This window comes from Phalacrocorax carbo, chromosome 12 (assembly GCF_963921805.1).
Source record: "Phalacrocorax carbo chromosome 12, bPhaCar2.1, whole genome shotgun sequence".
NCBI lineage: Eukaryota > Metazoa > Chordata > Aves > Suliformes > Phalacrocoracidae > Phalacrocorax > Phalacrocorax carbo.
In genome coordinates, this window is record NC_087524.1 from 23,433,986 (window position 1) to 23,455,732 (window position 21,747).

The 21,747-nt window shown below is 42.2% G+C and overlaps 1 protein-coding gene across 3 annotated transcripts in view; it reads left to right on the forward strand.

Annotated features, from left to right (window-relative positions):
• INPP5A (inositol polyphosphate-5-phosphatase A) overlaps positions 1 to 21,747 on the forward strand; it is a 262,931-nt gene that overhangs the window by 121,140 nt on the left and 120,044 nt on the right. For all 3 annotated transcript variants that reach the window (XM_064464438.1, XM_064464437.1, XM_064464439.1), the window contains one exon: positions 17,102 to 17,165. In XM_064464438.1, the coding sequence (XP_064320508.1) occupies positions 17,102 to 17,165 (64 nt within the window). The remainder of the gene's footprint in view (positions 1 to 17,101; positions 17,166 to 21,747) is intronic.

Consider the following 21,747-nt stretch of genomic DNA (forward strand, 5'->3'; position numbering starts at 1 on the left):
AAGCTAGAAAATGATGGTAATATAGTGATGGTAGCAAGGCCAAGAATAGGCTGTGAGCAAGGCAGTGGTGACAGACTAGACTCTGAGGTAATCTTAAGCTTGCTTTTCATATGCTGTATAGAGGCATTTGGTTTTCTTTTTTTACATTTTTTTGAAAAGTCAGGCATGGGCATTCAAATGCTGCCTTTGTAGGAAAAGACGCTCACAAATTAAGATGGTGAGCCTTTGAGCACAGTTGTATTGCTGTTCCTAGCACAGCGCCATTAATTCCTTTGTGGCAGTTCAATCTCTGAAGGTTCACCTGAGACTCTGAAAGGTAAAGCATTAATAGAAATGATGAATTACAGTTCCAAGCAAGATACAGCAAACATATTTCTAACAGTTTCTTCCTAAGCTGTTTGTGGTGCTTTCTTCATGAAATGAACTTTTGCAGCAGAGTGGCACCCTTCCAAGTTCCTCCTGCCATGAAGCTGGATTTCTGCTTCAGGATAAATCACAAGCTGGCATGCCCAGGGAGTTGGCAGATTAAGGCACATTCATCCCAATGCCTTGTTCATCTCAGTGCTCTCACCAGTATAAGTAGACCAGAAGGTGTGACCCAGCACTTACTTTCTTCTGACTAGATATCTGGTGTCTGTCTGGTATGGGGGCAGCCTCCCAAAATTAATTGCCTGCTTAGGGATAGCTCGTCAGCAAGCGTCTTACCTAGATTAGCAGAATTGTTGGAATTTCTTCTATTAGCATAAAGTAATGTCTTTGGGGTTTCCATGTTGAGAAGATCCCTCTGCTGGCGACCAAGCCTTTTCTTGGTCTTTGCCTCTCGTTACCGGCTCTCTCAGACTTGTCAGATCTCCCAATTCTAAAACAAGGAGGAAGCAATAGAAATGGGCCATAGTAAAACCTCGTTTTATTCAGACTTTTTAGGATGTTGAGACAAAAGAGCTTAAACGAGTTCTACTGTTAGCTGACTGTTACCAGCGAATCAGAGGGTGACAGTTTCTAGTTTTTTCTTGGGTAACTCAGTTTGCTCCGTGGCTTGCCAGAACTGAGAGAGAAACGTTCTGTCTCCAGAGCAATAGAACCTGCATGTCTGTAACAAACTCCAAGTAAGTGTGCGAAATAGTCTTTAAATTGTAATTAGTCAGGAATATGAGCATGCTCATTTAAAAATGTGATTAGCTTAAAGCATTATACCCTGTAAAACAGGTATTTGAAGAATTTGAGATGTAAATATGGCTGTTTTGGGGCGCATAAGGAATGTCAGTATTTCACTGAATTTCAAACCTAAGCTCTGCACTATGCCAGGAGTTTCCATTGGTGGACCCAGCAGTTAATTTAATTGTAAAAATCTGTACAAACAGAGTACGTATAAATGTACAAAATGTACCATATTATTGGAATTTTAAAAATCAATTAAAGCTTTTCTGTAATTGTCCACAGACCCTGCCTGCTCCAGTTGAATGACAGTAGGTAATTTGTAAACAGCTTAGGTTCATTGTTGGCCATCTCTTAGAATTGATTATCCTTTAATTAACTTACATCTATCATGTATGTAATGTGTTTCCCAATAAAAATTACAGATTTTTAATTGTAATTGAAAAGTTCTGAAAGTTAGAAATATAAGTAATATGTATTATATATGTGCATACTCCAATATACAGACGTTCTGAAGAGATTTTAATAACAAGGCAGGTTTTCCACATGATTTAATTATCAAGTGACTTCACTGAGTGTTTAGATTAGGAGAGTATAATTTGGTTTATTTCATAAAGAAAAGCTTCACATCTTTATGTCGTTATTGATTTGCCAATACTATTTAATGAGTTTCAATTCACAAAAGTTTCATTAGTCAAAATACATCTTTTGGACTGGTAAAAGATGGACCACTTCAAGAAAATGCTGAGCATAGTTTAAAATGAATTATCACAAAGTATTGCTCCTAAGTGTGCGTGAAGAAATGCAAAATGGCAGCAGGCGTTCCGTTACTTTACATATAGTTATTGTAGATAACTCCAGGAAAATTATTTTCTTTTCAGTAATCCTGATGTTTTCATACGTTCACTAAACCAAATATGCTGGACGTGTTTTCATTTATGCTGTTAATTTAGTTTGCGTACACTGAAATTTTTTTAGGATTCTTCCTAACTTGTTTTTCAATATTTGTAATGAACTTTGACAGAGGAAGCTTAAATAATTTTATTATTGTTGCTTTGTTTTATATCATTATACTTTTATGGAATCAGAGCAGCAACTGGTGCAAAAGGGTACAAGAGTTTTAAATCTCTAATCACGTAAATCATATTGCTCTTCAATGAAGTGAAGCTTGTTAGGAAATACTGGGTTTGGCCCCACATTAGCAGTAATAATTAAAAAAATATTATGCATCTTTGCCCCTTGCTGAAATGGCAGTGTACAGATTAAGACACTGAGGAGTCATTGCACCGAATCAGGTTTATCTGCTCAGAGTGTCAGTGAAGTAACACTTCTGATTTTTAATACCGACTCGGCATTAACAGCATTGGATAAAAGACAAAGAAAAGCTAGGAGAGTTACTTTTTTCTGGTTTTTTTTAAGGTAAAATATGTTGTATTAAGTCAGTAAAAGTCAGTAGGGATTCTGTTTTTCACATATGAGCAATTCTCACTGTATTTGTTGTTCAGTACATAACTGGTGATATGAATAGACTCTGAAAACCTTGCTTTTTTGGGTGGTGTTTTTAGAGATTTCAGACCGTTTTCTGCACGTTACCCTGCAGCCTGAGGATATAGGTTTGGGAGGGTGTGAAGAAGAGGGTTACAAGTGCACGCGCCTCAGTCCAGGCACCACAGCCGTCATGCTCTGCGGTGCAGAGGCTCTGGGTTTTGCTTGCATGTGTCCGATGGTGCTATTTTGCCATCCCACACTTGAGTTTCCAACACGATTGTATTAAATAAAGAGCGTGACGGCGTAGGTTTTGCACGCCGTTATCTGGAAGCACCCTAGGTGAGGTTTTGACAGTGAGGGCAGTTGTTTGCAGAGGCACGGGCTGAGCCTCTGCATCCACCGGAGTCTAGCTGCGAGGCACGACCCTCACGGAGCAGGTCGGTAGCAGCTGTTGGTGCGGCAGGCTGCTTCGCGCAACGCCACGCGGTCTGGCCCCAAGCACGGGACAGCCTCCCGAGACCACGCGTGACCTCCGCCCTGCTCGCACAGGCTGGGCCGAAGCTCCGCCACCGGCGCTGGGCTGCCCCAGGGCCAGCAAAAGGTGGCTTTGGCAAGTCCGTGCGCGCTGCAGCGTGGTCGTAATCTGGGCGACGCCAGTTAGAAAGGCTGATGTAAGAGAGCCTGTGTCTCCAGCAGCGTAAGTCATGGAAGGCCATTTCTTGCTGAATATGGAAAACGGTATCTTAAAACAGCATGTCTGTGCAGGGTGGTATTCTGGTGGTTTTTACTCAATGACATGGTTATTTTTTCTCACACGGCACGTAGGCTTTGTGCTTAATTCTATCTTTGACTCATACGATGGCTCCAGTGCTGTCACCAGCAGCTTTCCTGGACTGTAGAAGTTTGCTGTTAACAGGTACTTGATTTGCAACTGCGTTACACTTCTGATCGTATGGTTGCTTTGACAGACTGTTGCACGTGTACCAGATCTTTGTGTCTAGGCCAAAAGCACAAGAGTAGTATAGTTTAAATTATTAATCCTAGTTTCTCAGCTGGCTCCAGTAGATTGCCGTATCATTACGTTTTACTTCCTCATCTCATGCAAGAATGAGAATCCAGTGATTTCAGTGTCCTCAAGGTTGATGCCTTTGCAAGAAGCTGTTCTCTCCCTCAAACCTGTGTCCCTCTTTTAAGGCTGTCTTGTTACACTGCAGTTCATCTTTGTTATGGTAATTTAAAAATTTAACAGGTTTATTAATCCTGCAGAATTTATTATAGTCAAACATGAGATATTATTAAGTTGCTATTGTACAAAGCATTTACCCTCGCTGTTGGAATGACTTGTCCTCTGCATTGGCAGACAGAGAAACATTCATTTTGTTTCCTAATTAGGAAAGCTGCAATCAGGAACCATGACAGAGTTCAGCTCCTCGGTGTACAGCATGCCAGGTTCCATAGTGCAGGCTTTATAAAATTCTCTTTAATTCAGGAACAGAATATCATTAACTTTGTAAGTGGATGAATACAATGGACAAGCAATTTAATTAACTTCTAACATTGGATGTTGGACAGGAGACAAAATGAAATTATGCACATATTTCTTATGCAGGCAGTCAACCTTGAAAGGGGCTTGATTGTGACGGGTCAGACAGGGGGACAGCTTTGTCCAATTATTTGATGTTTAGTCCTAGAATATGAAATTTGAAATTTGGTATTTTGTAAATCAATCATCTCTTATTTTGAGGCAGTTACAAAGGCTCTTTGAGATACAAAACAACCGCCAGTGACTGTGACACGCTAAATACAACCTTTTACCACATGGTGCTTTCCTCTTTGAAGATGACCTGTGTAATACTAAATGAAATGGGCATTAATGCCTCCTCATCAAATTGAATTTGCTATCTTGAGTGTATTATGTAAGAATATATCAATGAAATACTAAATTGATTTAAAGTTTTTAAAATTAGAATTATTTAGAGTCAAGTAAATATGCTGTAAGAGTCATCCAGCTTACCAGTTTCTTACAAAATGAGTCTTTTTTTTTTTTTTTTTTTAGTAGTAGTAGAAGAGAAATAAGGTAAAAAGTTAAACATCCAGCAGCCTCTCCCATCTGATCAGAAGCCATCCAGGTTGTATCCCAGTTCCAGCAGCACCACCAAAAGCAAACTGTATCGCGCGTAGCACGGCTGGGAGGGACTGATCGCTGGGTGTGAACGCGCGGCGCGGCTCAGCCGCCTCACCAGGTGCGCGAGCAGTAAGGGATTCCTGCGGAGCGTTTCCTCCTCTGCGTGCTGGCCCTGAGCGCTGTGCAGAGCTCGGCTGTGTACAGCTCCCTTACCGACCGGAGCTGGGAGCCAGGGTTCGGCTGGGAGTGAAGGAGCCACTGATTTGTAGGAGCAAAAAGACTGAAAGAAATTGCCCTGGGTTTCTTGCTGGGCTCACGTACGTCTGTCATGTCTTGCTTCAGAACTAGTCAGAATTTTTGTCCTCACGGTGTCTCCTGTCTGCCCTTGCAGATCAGGGGGAGGTTCCCGGAGGGACATTCCGCGTACTTGGTCTCTCCATGGTTATCAGATACCTGTAACTAGTCTAGATTAATTTCGGTTCAGCCTGGATCTGCTTCGTCCTGTGTCCGTGTTGCTCGTCAGCTTAAATAGTTTCCATTCCCTGGTGCTACTGCTCAGCTGTAGGTTATTTGCAACTTTCCTTTGTTTTGCTGGGATACAGAGTCAGCCACTTTTAGCCGCTTCTATGACAGGATCTTATTCTCTAATCCTGATGGCTTTTTTTCAGTGTGGTCAAACCTTTCACATGGGAGATCAGAGTTGTTGCTGTGGTTCCAGATGATGCACCGCCATCACGCTGCACGGCGGCATTGGTGGTGTTCTAACTATGGCTCTATCTCGCGTGCTGCATGCTGAGATCACTGCTGCCTTTTTCCTGGCTGCATCCCTTTGGTGGTCTGTGTGGTGCACTCAGGCAGTAATGGGAGGATAGAAGCCTATGGGAATAAGGAATAAATTTCTGGAAGAGGTGAAGTGCTACTTAGGTCCCTGTCGCTGTTGGTTACACTACTAAAATGATTACAAAAATAAATGTGAAACAGTATAGAATATAGCTTGCTTCATGAAAAAATAATATTCTGCACTTTTGTATTATCTTCTGCAGCCTGAGACTCAAGCTCGGTTTCTCCCAGTTTGTGAACTGTTACCAATATCCCTTGGATAAAACTGGCTCTTTGTACAATATTTTGAGCTCTGTTTGTCAAGAACCTATAGCTGCCTGGGGAGATATCTTTTTAGGTACACTTAATGCTTATTCTGTCTGCCACGCTTACAGACAGAAATTAGATTTTATTTGCATCTCCTCTCGTACTGAAGAGCCAGTGAATACTTGGAGCAGTGCAGTGGACGTTGTTCTGGCGTTGGCGGCACCGGTGGAGCCCTCAGCAGAGGTGTTGGCCGTTTGATGGCACCCGCTTCTTGCAGTCCCGCCCATTAAAAAGTTGCTGGGGCAGAATTCAGTGTGGCCCTGAATTATAGTTTTAAATCCTGTATTCAGACAACCTCTGCTTCATATTGGTGTGGAGCCAAGCTGTGTGCCTCTTATCCTGATTGGGGGCCTCTAGAGTGCTTGTGTAATAGAAATATTAAATAACAGTGTGATTAATGACTTTGTAAAGGTTCTACTCTGAGTTCAGGAATATTGATAAGTGGCCCTTTTTTTAACTGTTAGCATACATACACTTTCTTTAACTCTTGTCGGCTGCTTGGTCTGCCAGTAATCTTTGTTTTAAGAAAAAGAACCTCCGTCCGGTATTTTTTTTAATTGAATTGAGTTGTAATTAAAATGTTAAATCTCTTTGTGAAAGATGTCAGTATCAAAAGTGGTCTTAAATATTCTTTGTCAGCGTGGTAGGTTACATATGGACTATTCATTTACTTACCAGACATGTTTATACATAGCTCAGATTTTTTATTTGTTAATTTTTTCATTTCTTCTTAAATTAACTAGTCCCAAAGCATCTTTTAAAACTGAACATGATTTTTCATTTGCTATATTGATGTAGTAAAGAAATTACAAAGAGAAGGCAGCAGAGGTGGATCATGTTAGCTGAAGATCACTCATTTTGTTTGTCTTCAGAACAGGAAAATGAAAGCTCCTGGGACTTCAGTTTTTTCCTGAAAACGTATTGTTGATGGTTGCTGTTAGCAGAGAGACCTCTCTGAGGTATCCATGAAGGCCAGGTCTTCATGCAAGTTATTTTTTTATGATGGTCTCTTGATTAAGCATCTATATGACTTTGGATTTAGATATCTTGGAGTTTTTAAAACAGTTACTCCAATCTGTCATGTAGGCAGGTCACAACCTTTTTAGAAACCTAAACAGATAAGCCCATTTGAAAAGATCTAAATCTTGGTAATGAGTCTGGAAATAAATAGTACAAGCTATAAAACTGTACATAAGCACTCATGGATCAGTTGTTTCCTGAATTAAATTTAATTCAATTATTGTAAAAACAACAAAAAAATCGGAATTTATCTTTTAATTATTTGGATTTTTTTTAGTGGTAAATTTATAGTGACTATTCCTCTTGGTAGTTCATTTGTTATTGGTGTCACACTTAAAAGAACCGTTCTGAAGAAATAGGAAGGAAAAGAGTGAGGGAGCAGTGCTAGATAATAAAGGTATGTCTACTGCTGCTAAACTGCAACTTAACAGGGAAGATTGTGGCATTAAAATCAGTTGAAGATGGTTAGAAATCAGAGCGCACGCTCTGACAGCTCACTGAAGCTGGCAGCACGGAAAGCGTGAGGCTATTCAGCTGGTACAAGGCAGCCAGCAGTGTAACTTCACTGCCTAGCTGCAACAGCACGGCTGAGGGAGGCAGTCTGAAAAACTGGCAGGCCCATAAAATAAATAGTGTACAAACAAATTAGAACTTTTAAAGTCAAAACCAGCATGTGGAAATTTATCAAGAAATGCAGAAGTTTCTTTGCAGGCCTGGGTCTAATATAATTGTAGTAAACACATGACCGGGATTTGGGTAGACCTAGTGCTATATACCCTTCCCCTCCGCCCCAGCTGTCCCTGCAGGCGTCTGCTTCAGCAGCATCGACTTAACTGGGAAGTGGTCACTGAAGAAACCGTTAAGATATTAGCAATTGTGCAAGCGAGTCGTGGTACTGCAGGTTGCCTCTTCACAATGCAGGAATGTTTATACTGTGATGCATAACATCGGTTTAGGGTTTACGGAGTAAGAGAGTCTGCAATACCAATCCTGCCAGGGGTTTTACTCTTCTCAGGTGAGTAATTCCATTTGTTTCAATGAGAGCATCACGTGGGACTGAGCAGGTATTTTTAATACAGAGCAAGTTAGGGCACGCTGAGAGGGTTTTTTAAGTTTGTCACCGAATATTTGGAGCCCAGTCACTTTTACACTTTATTAAAGGTGTAATTATTCAAATACTGTTGAAATTAAGCTGATACCCGTGTTTGAGATACGACGCTGCGAACGTAGCAGGTAATTGTTTGGAACGGTCTGGTTCGGGCTGCGGCCGCCTGCACGTCGGGTAGACGAGGCCTCTTCGGGGGGAAGCTCAATAGCAGTTTAATTGTATGTACTTTAGCTGATAAGTCCAATTCAGGAAATGATAAATTGCTGGACACCTAATTTGTTTGCAAATAAAAAGTGATAGACTATTTTATAATGAGTTGATCTGTGTACCCAGCCTGTTTTTTTTTAACCTTGAATGAATAATAGACATTTAGTGTTAATTTAGCTATACTGGATCAAGTAGCCTATGAACAGAGTCGACAAGCATATACTTTAACATCGGTCATTAACGGCAGTTACTTTGTCAGCTGCTGTTTGGATGCGTTATCTCCTGCCCGTTTCGTGCCTTTTCTTTGTTTCTTGGAGAGGGAAATCTGTATCAAAATTAACTTTTTTGAAGGCAAACGAAGGGCAGGTGTTTTCACGCGGTGCCTCTAAACTGCCGCAGAAGGAACCCAAGGCAGCCTGCGGCGTGTGCCCTGGCAGAACTGCAGAGCTGCTTTGCTGCGGCAGCCCCCCAAGGCCGCGCCCCGGCCCAGCGCCCCCTCAGCCCGGCCGCCCCCGGCACCCCAGCAGTCCCGCGGCCGGCTCGGCCCGGGGACGGCCGGCGGGAGGCTCTGCGCCCCTCACACGGCTCCCGCCGGCGGTGGGGGCTGCGGGGCGGGCTGCGGGCGGGGGCCTGCGCTCGGCCGGCGGGGCGGGTGGCGGCCGGCGGCCGGGAGGGTGCCGCCGCTGGCAGCCGGGGCCTGCGGGCCCCGAGGGGCCGTGAGGGCCGGCACCGCACCGCGCCCCGTCCCGGATTGCTCTGTTTGAGGTCTCTCGAGCTTCGTCGGGACATAAATGACTCCCGATACGGTGTCCCCGCAGAGTACCCGATAACAGTGCTTTTAAGTGAAATTACTGACTTCCCGGAGCTGCTGCAGCTTCTCATTTGCTGTGTCTCCCCTGACTGAAGCGTGGCAGCTAATAGACTCCGTTTTACTAATGGGAAACTAATACGTGCTCTCGATGTTCGGGTTTATAAATATGTAAAATATTTTTTTTAATTGTTGTTAGCAAAACAGGCAGGTAATCAATAATTCCAGGTGTGACAAACACACTGTTGACATACAGCATCGCCAGAAGGGCTGGAAGGAGATAAGGGCTTCCTGTCAGCGGTGCCCCGCGCTAATTAATATTCAGACGTTGTCATGTTCCATGACAAATGAATTCCTTGAACTATATTGATATAGTAGGTTAAACATTGAAAAAGTTGGGTTGAACTTTGACTTTAAATATTCATTAAAGCTAATTATGGATTTTATGACTACATGAATTACAGTTTCTGTGTCATCATTGGCAATTTATTTTAAATTTATTTAAAGCAATCTTTATAAATAAAGCTTTATCATGTTTAGTGAGGTAATGCATTAGATGTTTACTCTGTACAGTAATTATTCAGTAATTATACTCTGTTCAGGTATTTCCTTTATGCATTAAATTTCCACACTTGAAATGACGTACTTTAAAAAGAAATTGCGCCGGTTGGCTGTTAAAAAAATTATAGCTGTTTCACCCTTCAGACTCTTGTGGCAAGATTTCTGTATAATCAAAGGAACGGTGTTTTTAATAATGCCGGATGTGTTACCCGTCAGAACCAGTTTGTTTATCTTGCCATCAGTACCAGTTCTTCCAGATGAGTTCTTTGGCATGTAATAATGAAAGAAATGTCCAATATTGTACTGCGCATCATTCTGGACCTTAATTAAAAGCGGTGATGGTTTAACTTCAGTGCACTAACAGGGAGATGATACCTAGTTTTTCCTCCATAATGCATTTGAGGGGGCAGATGTAAATCTCTTCTCATTAATGTGTGCTAAGTTAAATGTTGCTCTCTCTTTCTACAGCTGGCAGTACAATTTTGTATGCGCACATGGTAAGAACAGTCAGGTACTTCTGTCGGTCCTCAAAAAAGGCATTTTGTTAATAACAGTATTGCTGTGTGATAATCACCTGGCCTTTCCACAGAGTTCCCGAATGTTTCCGCAAGGGCCGTTCTCACAAACGCTTTCCAAAGCTAGGATGGGTTTGGCTGTGTACTCTGCAGTTAGTGGCCGTGATACTGAGAGAGTTTCTAGGAGTTCACAAAGGACATTTTCCCTAGTCTGCCTGTAGGATATTGTGTGCAGGTCTAATTATTTGATTTTAGGAGTGCTAAAGCAAAGCCGTTTAGTTAATAATGTACAGGGGAAACAGAAGAATAATCGGCAATCTGGTTTAACATTCTTGTGCATTTCTAAGCTACTTGGCCAAGCTAAAAATTACTGTTTCTCATGACTGTCCAATCTGACTTTTCACTTTGATGATTTCTGCCATTTTAGTTACGGGGTGTGTGTGTATATATATATATAGTCATGCCTATTTACAATGCTTAAACTCCTCTGCAAAGTAAAATGTTTATAAATTTGCATAGAGCCACCAGCTGTGACTCTGTGGTGTTCCTTCGTGGCCAAGGGTATTACGCTCAATCGTGAGTATACTTACGGGAGTAGGTAGGCGACTCAGGCTGATGAAGCCCGTTCTGTTTTGGCAGCTCCTGGCTTCACTAGTAGGGCAGAAAGCCACCTGGCTGGTCAGTCCAGAGAATTTCACATGCGGGCCCTGTGACCACCTGAGGTCAGTGGGTTGCGCTGGTCCTCCTGAACCTTCAGAAACTTCTGGTACTACTGAGCACAGGGTGATGTTGATACGGTTGTAGACCCAAGGTTTGGTGGGTTGGCCTAACAAATCAAAAAGTTTCTGGTGTGAGCCAAACTGTGAGCTACCCATTCATCACTCTGCGAGTAGGCTGTTCCAAGACTACTTGGAAAAGGAAGCAGAGGAGACTGTGGCTGCTGCCTTCATTCTGGTAAGACATTGCCCATACAGCAGAGCATATACCATCTCCTGTTTGTTTCCTGGTGTTGTAGTACTATGATTCGGGTTCAGAGTAACTAGCAAGAGCTTGTTGCGCTGTGTCTGAGCCTTAACATCCAAAATGAGGTTGCTCTGAATGCTGGAGAAGAAAGTCAACAGATCCATCCGTTCAGGGGGTAACTGCGGCACTCTCTGGGGTGGGGTGGGGGAGCAGTTGCGAAATGTCCATCCTCCCTGACTGTTCGGTAACGTCAGTTTCGGTGACCCTCAGTGTGTATTATTTTTCGGGTTTCTACTCTAGGACTGTTGTAAAGAGAGCTTAAGTGGTTGCAGCTTTGCTGGTTCACTGTTCTGCAGTGACTGACGTAGATGTAGCAGGAACCGAGAAAGCCAGGTACAGCACGTAACTGAGCTTCTGAGGCTGCACTTTACTAAAGGCACCCGCTTACAGATGGCATAGAATTTGTGCAAACAGCAGAAGTAATTGATTTCAGTAATCCTCAAAGTGGAACAAATAATAGTTTTCTTTCTCTACGTTTGACATTTTTAAAAGTTGAACTGGTTTGGGGTGGTTTATAATTTGCAGTGTGTTTCTGTATGGTATGTACTACTGCTACTATTGGTGCCACTACTTCTTTTTCCAAAGAATATTAAAATTGTAAATAAGAAAATAAAGCAAAGTTCTAGACTTTGAATTGATGTAATTTAACTTTATTGTTAAACTGTCATTTTATGAGAAATAAATTGAATTAACATAATCTTCTCAACAACAGGGCCTAGGCATTAGGCCCTGAAAGAAAGTGGGTTTTTTAACTTACATTTCATTGTGTTAGAGCAGTGAATTATAACTGCACTCCATCATTTTTACAAGTTAACATTTATGTACATAAACCTGATTAAGTCTATAACAATGCGGAAGATAGCGATAGCCGTAATTTCCATTCCATTACAGTTGTGCTTCTTTTCAGTGGTGTGTTCAGAATTACACAGTGAAAGCTATCTTAATGTTAGTGGTATCAGTTCCTGAAACTGTACTGTGTTACTTAATCACTGTCTGAGATTCTTTGTGCACAGTGAGTTGACGCTTAGTGCTACAAGTGTTGGCTATCAAACCAAAATTTTCCTGCATAATTCTTCAAAATTAGTTTTCAAAAATGAGATTAAAACTAAGAAGTCAAGCAGTGAGCAAATCGGGGTGCTCAGAAAGTAAGCTGTAGCTTGAGCACAGGTGGCAATACTATTTTTGATAGAATTATGGCGTCTAAATAAAACGGGTTTTAGAGCATCTTAATTCTTCTTCGTTTAGTAATTGAATGTTACATAGACAATCTTCAGAATTCATAATCCTGTCACCTAGATTTAAATTTTCACCTGTCTTTAAAATAATTTGTGCCCGATGCAGATACGTCACTATTTCAAAACACTTTCTTTGATTTAGCCTTACGCTTCACTCTCAGCTGTGGCAAGGGGAATTACAAGGAGAGTAAAGGTGGTCCAGCACTGAAACAGAGGCTTCAGAAGGGGAGGCAGTCTCCAACCCTTCCAACCCTGATTTTTTAATCATCTGGGCAACGCCCTGGGCAGCCCAGCTGTCAGCCCTGCTTTGGATGGGGGCTGGACTGGAGACCCCAAGGGTCTCTTCCAGCCTACGTGATTCTGCTACCCTAGATTATAAGAAAAAGAAAAGCCCCCTTAAAAACAGTATTTAGATGTTACAGGTAGGCTGAACTGGCCACGCGTTACTGACGTAGCCCAAAATTTCCCATTCCAGGATCCCTTTTTCACTTGCTTTTAAATTTTTCAGACTCGAGGCATTTGGAGTGATATTTTCCAGGTGCTTTTTGAGGCTCATTTTTTTTCCTTCTGAAGACCATGTAAGGAGCTGAAATAAAGCTGTATCCTTACACTGAGTTCTTAGAGAGTAATATTATAAAACAAAGTGTTATCTTTATATATGTCAGGTTTTGTCCCAATCACTGAAGAAAGAGGTGGGCCAGCTGGGAAGAATTCAGAAAGAGTAGGAGAGGGGAGAGTGACCCAAGTCTAGAGAACATGACTTCAGTGCACTCTGTTAACAGTTTCTAGTGAAATAGAGTAATCGTATTTAACTAGGTTTTGTAACTGAGAACTCATCCAGCTGTTTGTACTTTCCGTTTTTTGTCATATAGAGATACGTATCAAACTTAAATTACTTAAATTTGATATAATATTTATGTAGTAAGTTGTAAGACCTTTTTCTAAGGTCAGCTTTCGAAATAAATAAGCAGGTAAGAGCTCAACTGTAGTGTCCTTCTGCTCAGAAGTCCTTTGCTTCATAATTGATCACACCGATATCAGTAGGATAAAAACTGCCTGTGTGTAATATAAGACTGTGTTAAGAATATAAGATGCTTATGTGTAAGAGGAAATTCGGCGATACAGAACAGTACTGGGAGACACCTCCTCATCCGTGCAGTATGTACAATCCCTTCACAAGTTGACGTGAAGCAAGGGTGCCACAGCTGAGCCCCATGTTCTAACCCCATCCTAAGCCCCTGTTTTTGATCAGCCTTGCTGTAACTTAGTTTTATCAAGGAGAATTCTGAAAACAACTTTCTTCCATCTGTGTTTTTCCTTGATGGTGATGCGCCTGAGCCATGCCTATGTGCATGCAAAGAAGCAGGCATGTTTAACATAGGATTTGGTGCCTTTCCACAAAATGTAAAGTTGTGACAGCATGTATTTTTCTTTCTTTATTTTAATTGCAGGCTTTGTAAGTGAGTTTGGGAAAGTTATTTTCAAGTACAACAATTGAATTTTACCTGTAGCTTGCATATGATTTTAAGACTTTCATCTGGTTTTAGCTCTGAGAGACAAAATACATTTTTCTTTACAAAAAACCTCTCTGTAAACGTATTGCTATTTAAGAATAATCTCCCATTTCTAAAATCCAAAGGCCAGAGTACAGTGAAAGTTTAGCTTGAGGCAGCACCGTTTTCTACTGCTAATGACAGTTTCTTCTGCTAGAAATTAAATATCAGGTGGTAATGTTTTTATCTTGTATCAGGATTTTTTTTTTTTCTGGCAGCGTGTCCTTGTTGCAGGATAGTTAACCTTGAGTCCTCTACAGGAGTGTCTCCTGCATTTTCTTATTTGCCTCCTCCATGTTATAAAAAAGAAAACCAAAGACCTAATGGAAGCTGACTGGGTCGCAGGGAAGTGTACTCATCAATTAAATGTGTGACAGTGTTTTCTGTTGGATGGACTAATATGTCAAGGAGATGGGCAGGACCTCATGTTTGTGCTTTTGACAAATCAGCAAATGTTTAATCTCTGGATGTGCAGCATCTCATAAATAATGCAGCAGTCACTGAACCAAAACACTGCTCTGCCAGGAGGGTCTCTGTCATTATAGGAGTAAAAGACGAAATGAAACAAAATCATCCCTTTTGTTTAATGCATTGCTTCTTTTATACTTCTCAAGAAGAGTTTATCTGGTGGCAGGCTGCTTCCCCCCCCACCCCCCCAACGTCTGTTGAGTGCATAAGATGTATTTAAAGGCCCATCAAGTTCTCGTTTAAAATGTATACATTTTTCTACATTCCACTATAAAGTCTGTTCACACTATTTTTTCCTTTCTCACTTGATTTTCCTTTACTCTCTTCGAAGATGTAATTTTCCTCTCATTAACTGGAGGAAAACAGTATATTGTATCACTGTGAAGAAGTAAAAGCAAACAGCAAGCTCACGGTACGTGTAAGTGAAACCTTGGCAAAGCTTCAATGACACAAATGGAGCCAGGAGGGGCCTGTCTCGGCCTGAGCACCCCGGGTTAGCAGCCTTCCAGTCCATGGAGGTTCACGGGAGAAGGAGCAGGGCATGAAGAAGAGAATGGAGCCGCAAGGCAAGGAGAATTGTCCCTGTTTAGGAAACTTTGGAAGTTTCAGCATAGGGAAAAATTATGCCAGGCTGAGCGGGAGGATGTGGAAGCCTCGTCTGCAGGGGGTTTTAGGTGCAAGTTACAAAACTGTTTATCAAGCATGGCCTAAATTGGGAGCTTGCAAATCCTCAGAAATGTTCTGGTGGAGGAACAGTCCTTTCCACGGTAATAGGGAAACAGTCTCGGAAACAGTGGAGCTAGAACACCTAGGTCCGGGGTGTGCTGGGTCCTGTGTGGGTGGCGGGTACTGGGCCAGACGAGGGATGGCCAGCTCATCCTGACGTGGTAAGCCGCGCAGCTTTCCTTCACCGGTCTCCGCAGGGTCTGCGTTGGCAGTCTCTGCTGCTAGTGTGTGACCATGGGCATTTCACCTGCCGTGTTTGAGAACCGCCTCTGGGCTAGACAGTCTCTTGCACTTCAGATCTTCAGTTCTTTATTTCACTTGCATAAGGCACTGTGATTGCAACAAGCGTTATTTTGGCTCTGCTATGATGTGTGTACCTGGAGCACTGTGCCATTAGTGCCAGATGCAGCTGAGTTCGCTCAGGCCTTCTGTAAACTGGACCCCAGAAGTCTGAGAGCAGGTACTCAGAAAATGAGGGATATATAGTTATTGGGCATGGGAAGCTTGGAGTGGATTTCCTCATACCTCATGGGAACTCTGTGGCAGAGAAAAGGGTCCTAAAATCCACAGTAGGCTGTCTGCCGCGCTCAGCAGCGAGGCAACACACCCTGCGTTGTGGTCAGCCTGAAGATCGATGGCATTTCGGCTTTCGTCCCCACTCGGACCAAAGTGCTTGTGCCTGTGCAGCTAAGGGGTATGCTTAGGTGGTATCCTGAACAAAGAGGCTTTCTTTAATAATGGACTCAGGATTAAGATCTCGGAAAACTTCAGAAACTAGGAGAGTACTGCAGTATGTGTAAGGAAGAGGTACTAATATTTTGCTGAATATGGGTGGACTTTGGTATGCATTTAAAATTTATTTGCTAAGGTGGGAGTTTATAAGCTTTTCTGAATGCAGTAGAGATTACTTCTATGTTTACATGCTTTACTCGGTCATGGACTAATCATTAAAACTGTCACAGAATTCCGTAGTTGGCTTAGGTCACTGTTCTGAAAAAAAAACAAACCAAACAACCAAAACTAAAGAGAACAGTTGCTCAGGACTAGATCAGCAGGAAGAGTTATAAGTCCTATCTAAATCCAAACTATGAACACATAGTATTTTATTTTCAGTAGTAACTCAAATTTTTCATGTATTCATGTTCGCTTCTGCTAATATTTAGAAACACGTCAGTTCTGCCAGTGTCAAGAAACTTAGCATGTATTCAAATGTCTAAGCTCCTCTGCTAGATACTTCTGTATTCTTTCCTTTCGGGTCAGTGCATTGTGAGAAAATACTTGCCTCTGTAGGCTTCACACCAAAGCTAGGAGCAGCTGTTGCTCTCCGAGCGTGGCTAGCAGAGATGGACATACTGCACTGATCTGTCGTTATAGTTATTGTCAAAACACAAACAGGTAAAGCTGTACAAGTGTGTGCAAATATTCCCAACCCTCCTGTTAGATTTTAAGTGTTACGCCTGCTCTGGCGCTGGCAAAGTCATTCACTCTGCACAGCTCAGTAGGAAGATGGAAAACCTGTGCCTGGCTCTCAAAAGCTGTTGAATCTCTCAACCCTTCTCTTGTTTCTGTACTGCAGTCTCCAAAAACATTTGTTTTGCTCTGAAAGTGAAGCAGAAATTGTCGGGCTTTTATAAAAGAATTGTGGGTATGTGTTCAGTGTTCAGAAGGGCATTTGTCTGTATTACTAATTGCATCCATCCGTTTGGTATTTCTGAAAGTACACCTGGTAATTGTGTCCTTACCATGGTTTGTCAGCTGTTAAGGATCTTCTTTATAATGGCTTATGAACCTTCAGAGAAGCAACGAAGGAAATTAATATTTTTATAGATCTTAGAACATGTAAAAATTAGTGATTTTATTTATTAGTATTTAATTTCATCTGGTTTTTAATTTGAAAGCATGATACTTCTTAGTTAGCCAAAGTAGGCATTTTTATAATTTCTTATTTTGTTGTTTTTTACAGGCTCTAGGAAGTTTTTACTTTCTTCATGAATCTTTGAAAAACATCTACCAGTTTGATTTTAAAGGTAAGCAAAGGAATTAAATGTTGCTCATTGTTAATTGGCTTTATAAATCAAGGCAGCTTTTCTGTCATCTTTTCTGGTAGTGGTGCCGAGCAGCTTTTTCCATGACGTGCAGGCTTTTGTATAATGCATGCACGTTCATTGATGACAGACGTTACTTTTCTTACCTTTTATAGACCTCTTAGAAGAAGTCAGTGGACCGGCCACAGGTTGAAAACCGGTGCATTAATCATTCCCATGCAGATGGGCCTTTGGATCCATAGAGATCCCTGATGATTTCAAAAGAGCTCTGAATGGCTGCAAGGCTCTCCATGTAGATCAGATATAGGACCAAGACCTATGTCCAACAGCAGTGGCCATTTTGCAAAGCAGCTGAGGTAGATTTATGGCTTAAATTACTTCGGAGCAGTGCAGGTCAGTAGGAGGGTGTCATTGTTTTTAACCCGCATTGATCCATCAGGTTGGAGGTCTTGCTAAATCTCGGAAGTTTAAGAGTAATGCTAGGTTTGGTACATTAAATATCAGAAGTATCATAGAAAATTATTGAATGCTTCCTGAGGTGTATATAGAAAAGATTATCTAAAATTTATGTTATTGCAGTTGAGAACTGTATATTAAATACAAAAATCTGAGCTTCATTTAGCTTACTGAGCTGAATCACATTAATACTACATCTAGCACCCCATTAATTTGAGGCACTGTTGAAATGGTGGTAGCTGTGGAGTGAACTAATTGTCTTAATTATATAGATTCATTATTTTTGTTCTCAGCAGAGGCAGATGCTCTCTGCTGGTGTAACTGAGGAAACAGGGCCTTCCTTCCCTGAAATATTTGAATGGTAGTTCTACATATGCGTCACCATTGCTTTCAATGCTGAAGGAAAATTTTAGCTAGAATATCATAGGCAGTTCAGAGTAGATTTTATTTCTGAGAGACCATCCTGGAAAACTCAATGGTGATGGAGGGGCTTCTAATGAGAGGTCATACCTACTCTTTCTCCCAGACTAGAAGAGTTTTGCAGACACTAATGACAGTATTGTCAGCTGAACTGTGTGCAGGGTGGATTTGGGAGGAGACGGGCATTGCATGTGAAGCTGGCTGTCCAAGGTGTTACCCCAGTCCCTGGACTGAACAGCCTGCTGCTCCACTCTTAGTAACTGTTCATTCATTTTGCCATGTGAATGGCGTGGTGTCTCAGTAATATGTAAACTGTATCTGCACACCTAATTCCTGAGCCCACAACATCATCACACCAGTGCTGGAGGACGAGCAGTTTCGCTCTGAATTCCACCTAACGTTCCCTCCACTGGTAATAGATGGGAGGTGTCCTGCTCTAGCGGCATCTGGCAGAGTGAAATGACAGCTCTTTTAGGAAAAGAGGAGCTTTCTGGGTTTATTAATTGTTGATTGACAGCTTATTAGCTACTGTATGGCTTTTAAAAGAAAATGTAAGAATTAAAACAAATTAAAAGATGGAAGGAAAAATCATAGGGGAAAATAATCTATGTAAAAGAAATAAGCAGATGCTTGACCCAGAAAATAAACACTTTAAATGTTCAGTGCTTTATTTTGCTCGGCAAAACCTTAGCAGAGCCAGATGGGGTGTCAGCCATGCACATAAAGATGTGCTTGGCCCAGTCATCACTTGGAAAGAAAAAACTCTTAATAAAAATCCAAGGAAAGCAGGTTCTACACTGAATCGGTGTTGTAAGTCAACTGCTGTTCTCTTAATGTAGAGCAGAATCAGTCTCCCAGTGTAGTGTTTGTAAAATATGACCCTGAAGGCTCCCATCTTTCAGGGGAAATGTAAAACTTGCCTCTTCTCTCATGACTATTGACATTTTCACAGTGTATTAAGCTCTTAAATCAGAGGAAAAATCCAAATGGATACAAACGTTTTCTGCACAAAAATCATTATGAAATTCTGGTTCTACTCAAAAGCATGCAAAAAATAGATGTTTGTATACAATTCAATATTCCTGTAACATCATTGTGTCTTTTGAAAATTCACTGCACAGTTGGATGTGACTGAATACAGTCTTCGGGGAAAAAAAAGGTTGTCTCTGTTTTTCAGTTCTCAGGAAGACATATTTGCGTTTTAAAATGAGAACAATTTTCTCCTACATCCTCAAATATTATTTGCTACAGCATGGAAAGCGTTGGACTGTTTTTACAGTGGTCAGAGGCCCAAAGGCTTGCTTACAATTTAAACTGTTGACAATCTATGCATTCTAAAGAGCCACTGTCCAACAGAGGGGTTTACTGACGGGGGTATGGGGCCAGCTTCAGGCTAACACTTCAGTTTACGGAAAGAATCTCATTCTCTCTGGTGTGAAATCAGAAATAGGGTAGAAGTATTTTTACTTGGCAATACATGAGAAGGCATGCTTCTTTCCTCCTGCATTTGCTTCTCCGCAGTCATGTAAATGAATCGCTAGTTCGTATTTAGCATTGATGTTAACGTGAGTGGATGGTAAAGTGCCTCCTTTCTGCCAAGTGCTACCTTTTACTTAGGTTCTCACAGCAGAAGCCTTACGGCTCTGCCAAACGTTTCCTGTATCCTGAATGACACCGGGATCTTTTTGCTGACACTGTTAAACTTACTGAAAGAGGCACATCCATCCATGATCTACTTAGAATGATGCCACATTAGTTTATCAGGATATTTGTTTAGTCTTCCTATGGGAGCCAGATCTCAAAGTGATTGGCACATAAAGAATTATACTTTTTTTTTCCCGAAGATATATCACTACATTACAGTAAATGCTTCCTCAGATTATATAAAATACTTTATCTAGACAACCTAAAGTGACAAGTTTTTGTATTGCTTGGTAATTTCACCAGATATCCACTAGAACTGGACAGTTCAGGGTTCTTGATAGTAGTTGTTTTGGAGATTTTCTCTTGTGCATTCCTAATCAAAACTCAATCCAGTTGGGTAGTTCCAGCTTAACAGTAGCTGTAGGATAGCTGCCCAGATCCATGTGTCACAGGAGTTTGGTAAGTTAAGTCAGGTTCTTGCCTTCAGGCATGCTGATATATTGCCCTGATCAGGAGGGAGACTGAGTACCAAGTGGATCAAGAAGCAGAACCTCTTGTTCATGAGCTGTATAGATCCATAGATCGATTGTTAAGGCTGAAAAGTCTGTGCTATTTCTGTCTATAATGTAACCGTTCATTAAAGACTTTGGAAAGCGATGTGCTTTACCACTAAGTCTCTTTTACAAACACAGCACCCATGCCAGCCTTAAATTCACGTGTCAGCCTTGTGTGCTGATAGCCAGAAATGGGTAATCTGAAAGAGGTGGGTGGCTGCAGCGTCACAGAGCAGCCGATACGGCGTTTGAATGGAGGGAGTCCAGTTCGTCTTCTGCACATCCCCAGAGCAAGATTTTTACTTTCTTGGTTTGAAATGCTCTGATCAGGAGCACTGATGCAGAAGGCCTAGTATCAGTGAAGGCCATTCGAAAATAAGGCCGTTTTTGCACTCTAATGGCTTTCAGGTGACTATACGAATAATTCAGAGTTGACTGAGCCGCATGTATAAGCACAGGACATTTCAGGAGGAAATAAGGAAAAAAAAACAAACGCCTTTTTGTCCTGAGATTTTATTTTCATTTTTTAATCATTTTCAGTCACTTCCCTGATTAAGGAACACCTGACTGAAACTTAGGAAATTATGTTACTGGCCTTCTGGATTGGCGGAGGCTGGCATGTAGGTAGTGGGGATGTTGGCAGAGTTGAAAATCGCTTGCAGCCGTGGATGCAGGGATGCAGGGATGGCTGTGCTGCATCAGACCACTCTTCTGCCTGGTGCAGTGTCGTGGTTTAGCGGCAGCTCAGCCCCACACAGCCGCTCGCTCACTCCCCCACCGGTAGATGGGGGAGAGAATCAGAAGGGTAACGCTCGTGGGTTGGGATAAGAACAGTTTAATAATTAAAATTAAAAGAAAACAACAGTAGAAATGCAATGTAAAGGAGAACAACGAGAGGCGCAAAGCCCCGGGGAGGGGGGGGTGGGGGAAGGGAGGGGAGAGGGGGAACGAACCGCCGGAACAAACTGCCCGCGCCGCAGCCGCGCGCCGCCCGCCGACCCGACGCCGCGCCGCCTCCGCGCTCTCGCTGCAACTGCCCCCACCTCAATATATTGGTCATGGTGTCACATGGTATGGAATGAACCTGCCATTGGCCAGTCGGGGTCAGCCGCCCCCACCATGGCCCTGCCCCTCCCAGCCCCCCCCCCGCCACGCGGCAGAGCGCGGGAAGCTGGAAAGGTAGCCGACCCCCACAGTGAGGAGAATTAACCCCTTCTCAGCCAAAACCAGCACATTCTCCACCCCTTATTCCATACCATTTACACCATGCCCAGGTCCCATATGATGCAATACAACCATACCAACCACCACCCCTCCCCTTCCCATCCTTTAACATAATACACAGACATCATTCCCTTAGTTCATGGACCTTCCCTGTACAATGTCCATTAAAAATGTCCATTGAGTTCATCCAGTCCATGACTCTGGGCTCCATCTGTTGTATCAGTCTTTTCGGGTGGGAGAGATGGTGTGTGGCGTTGGGTCGCTGC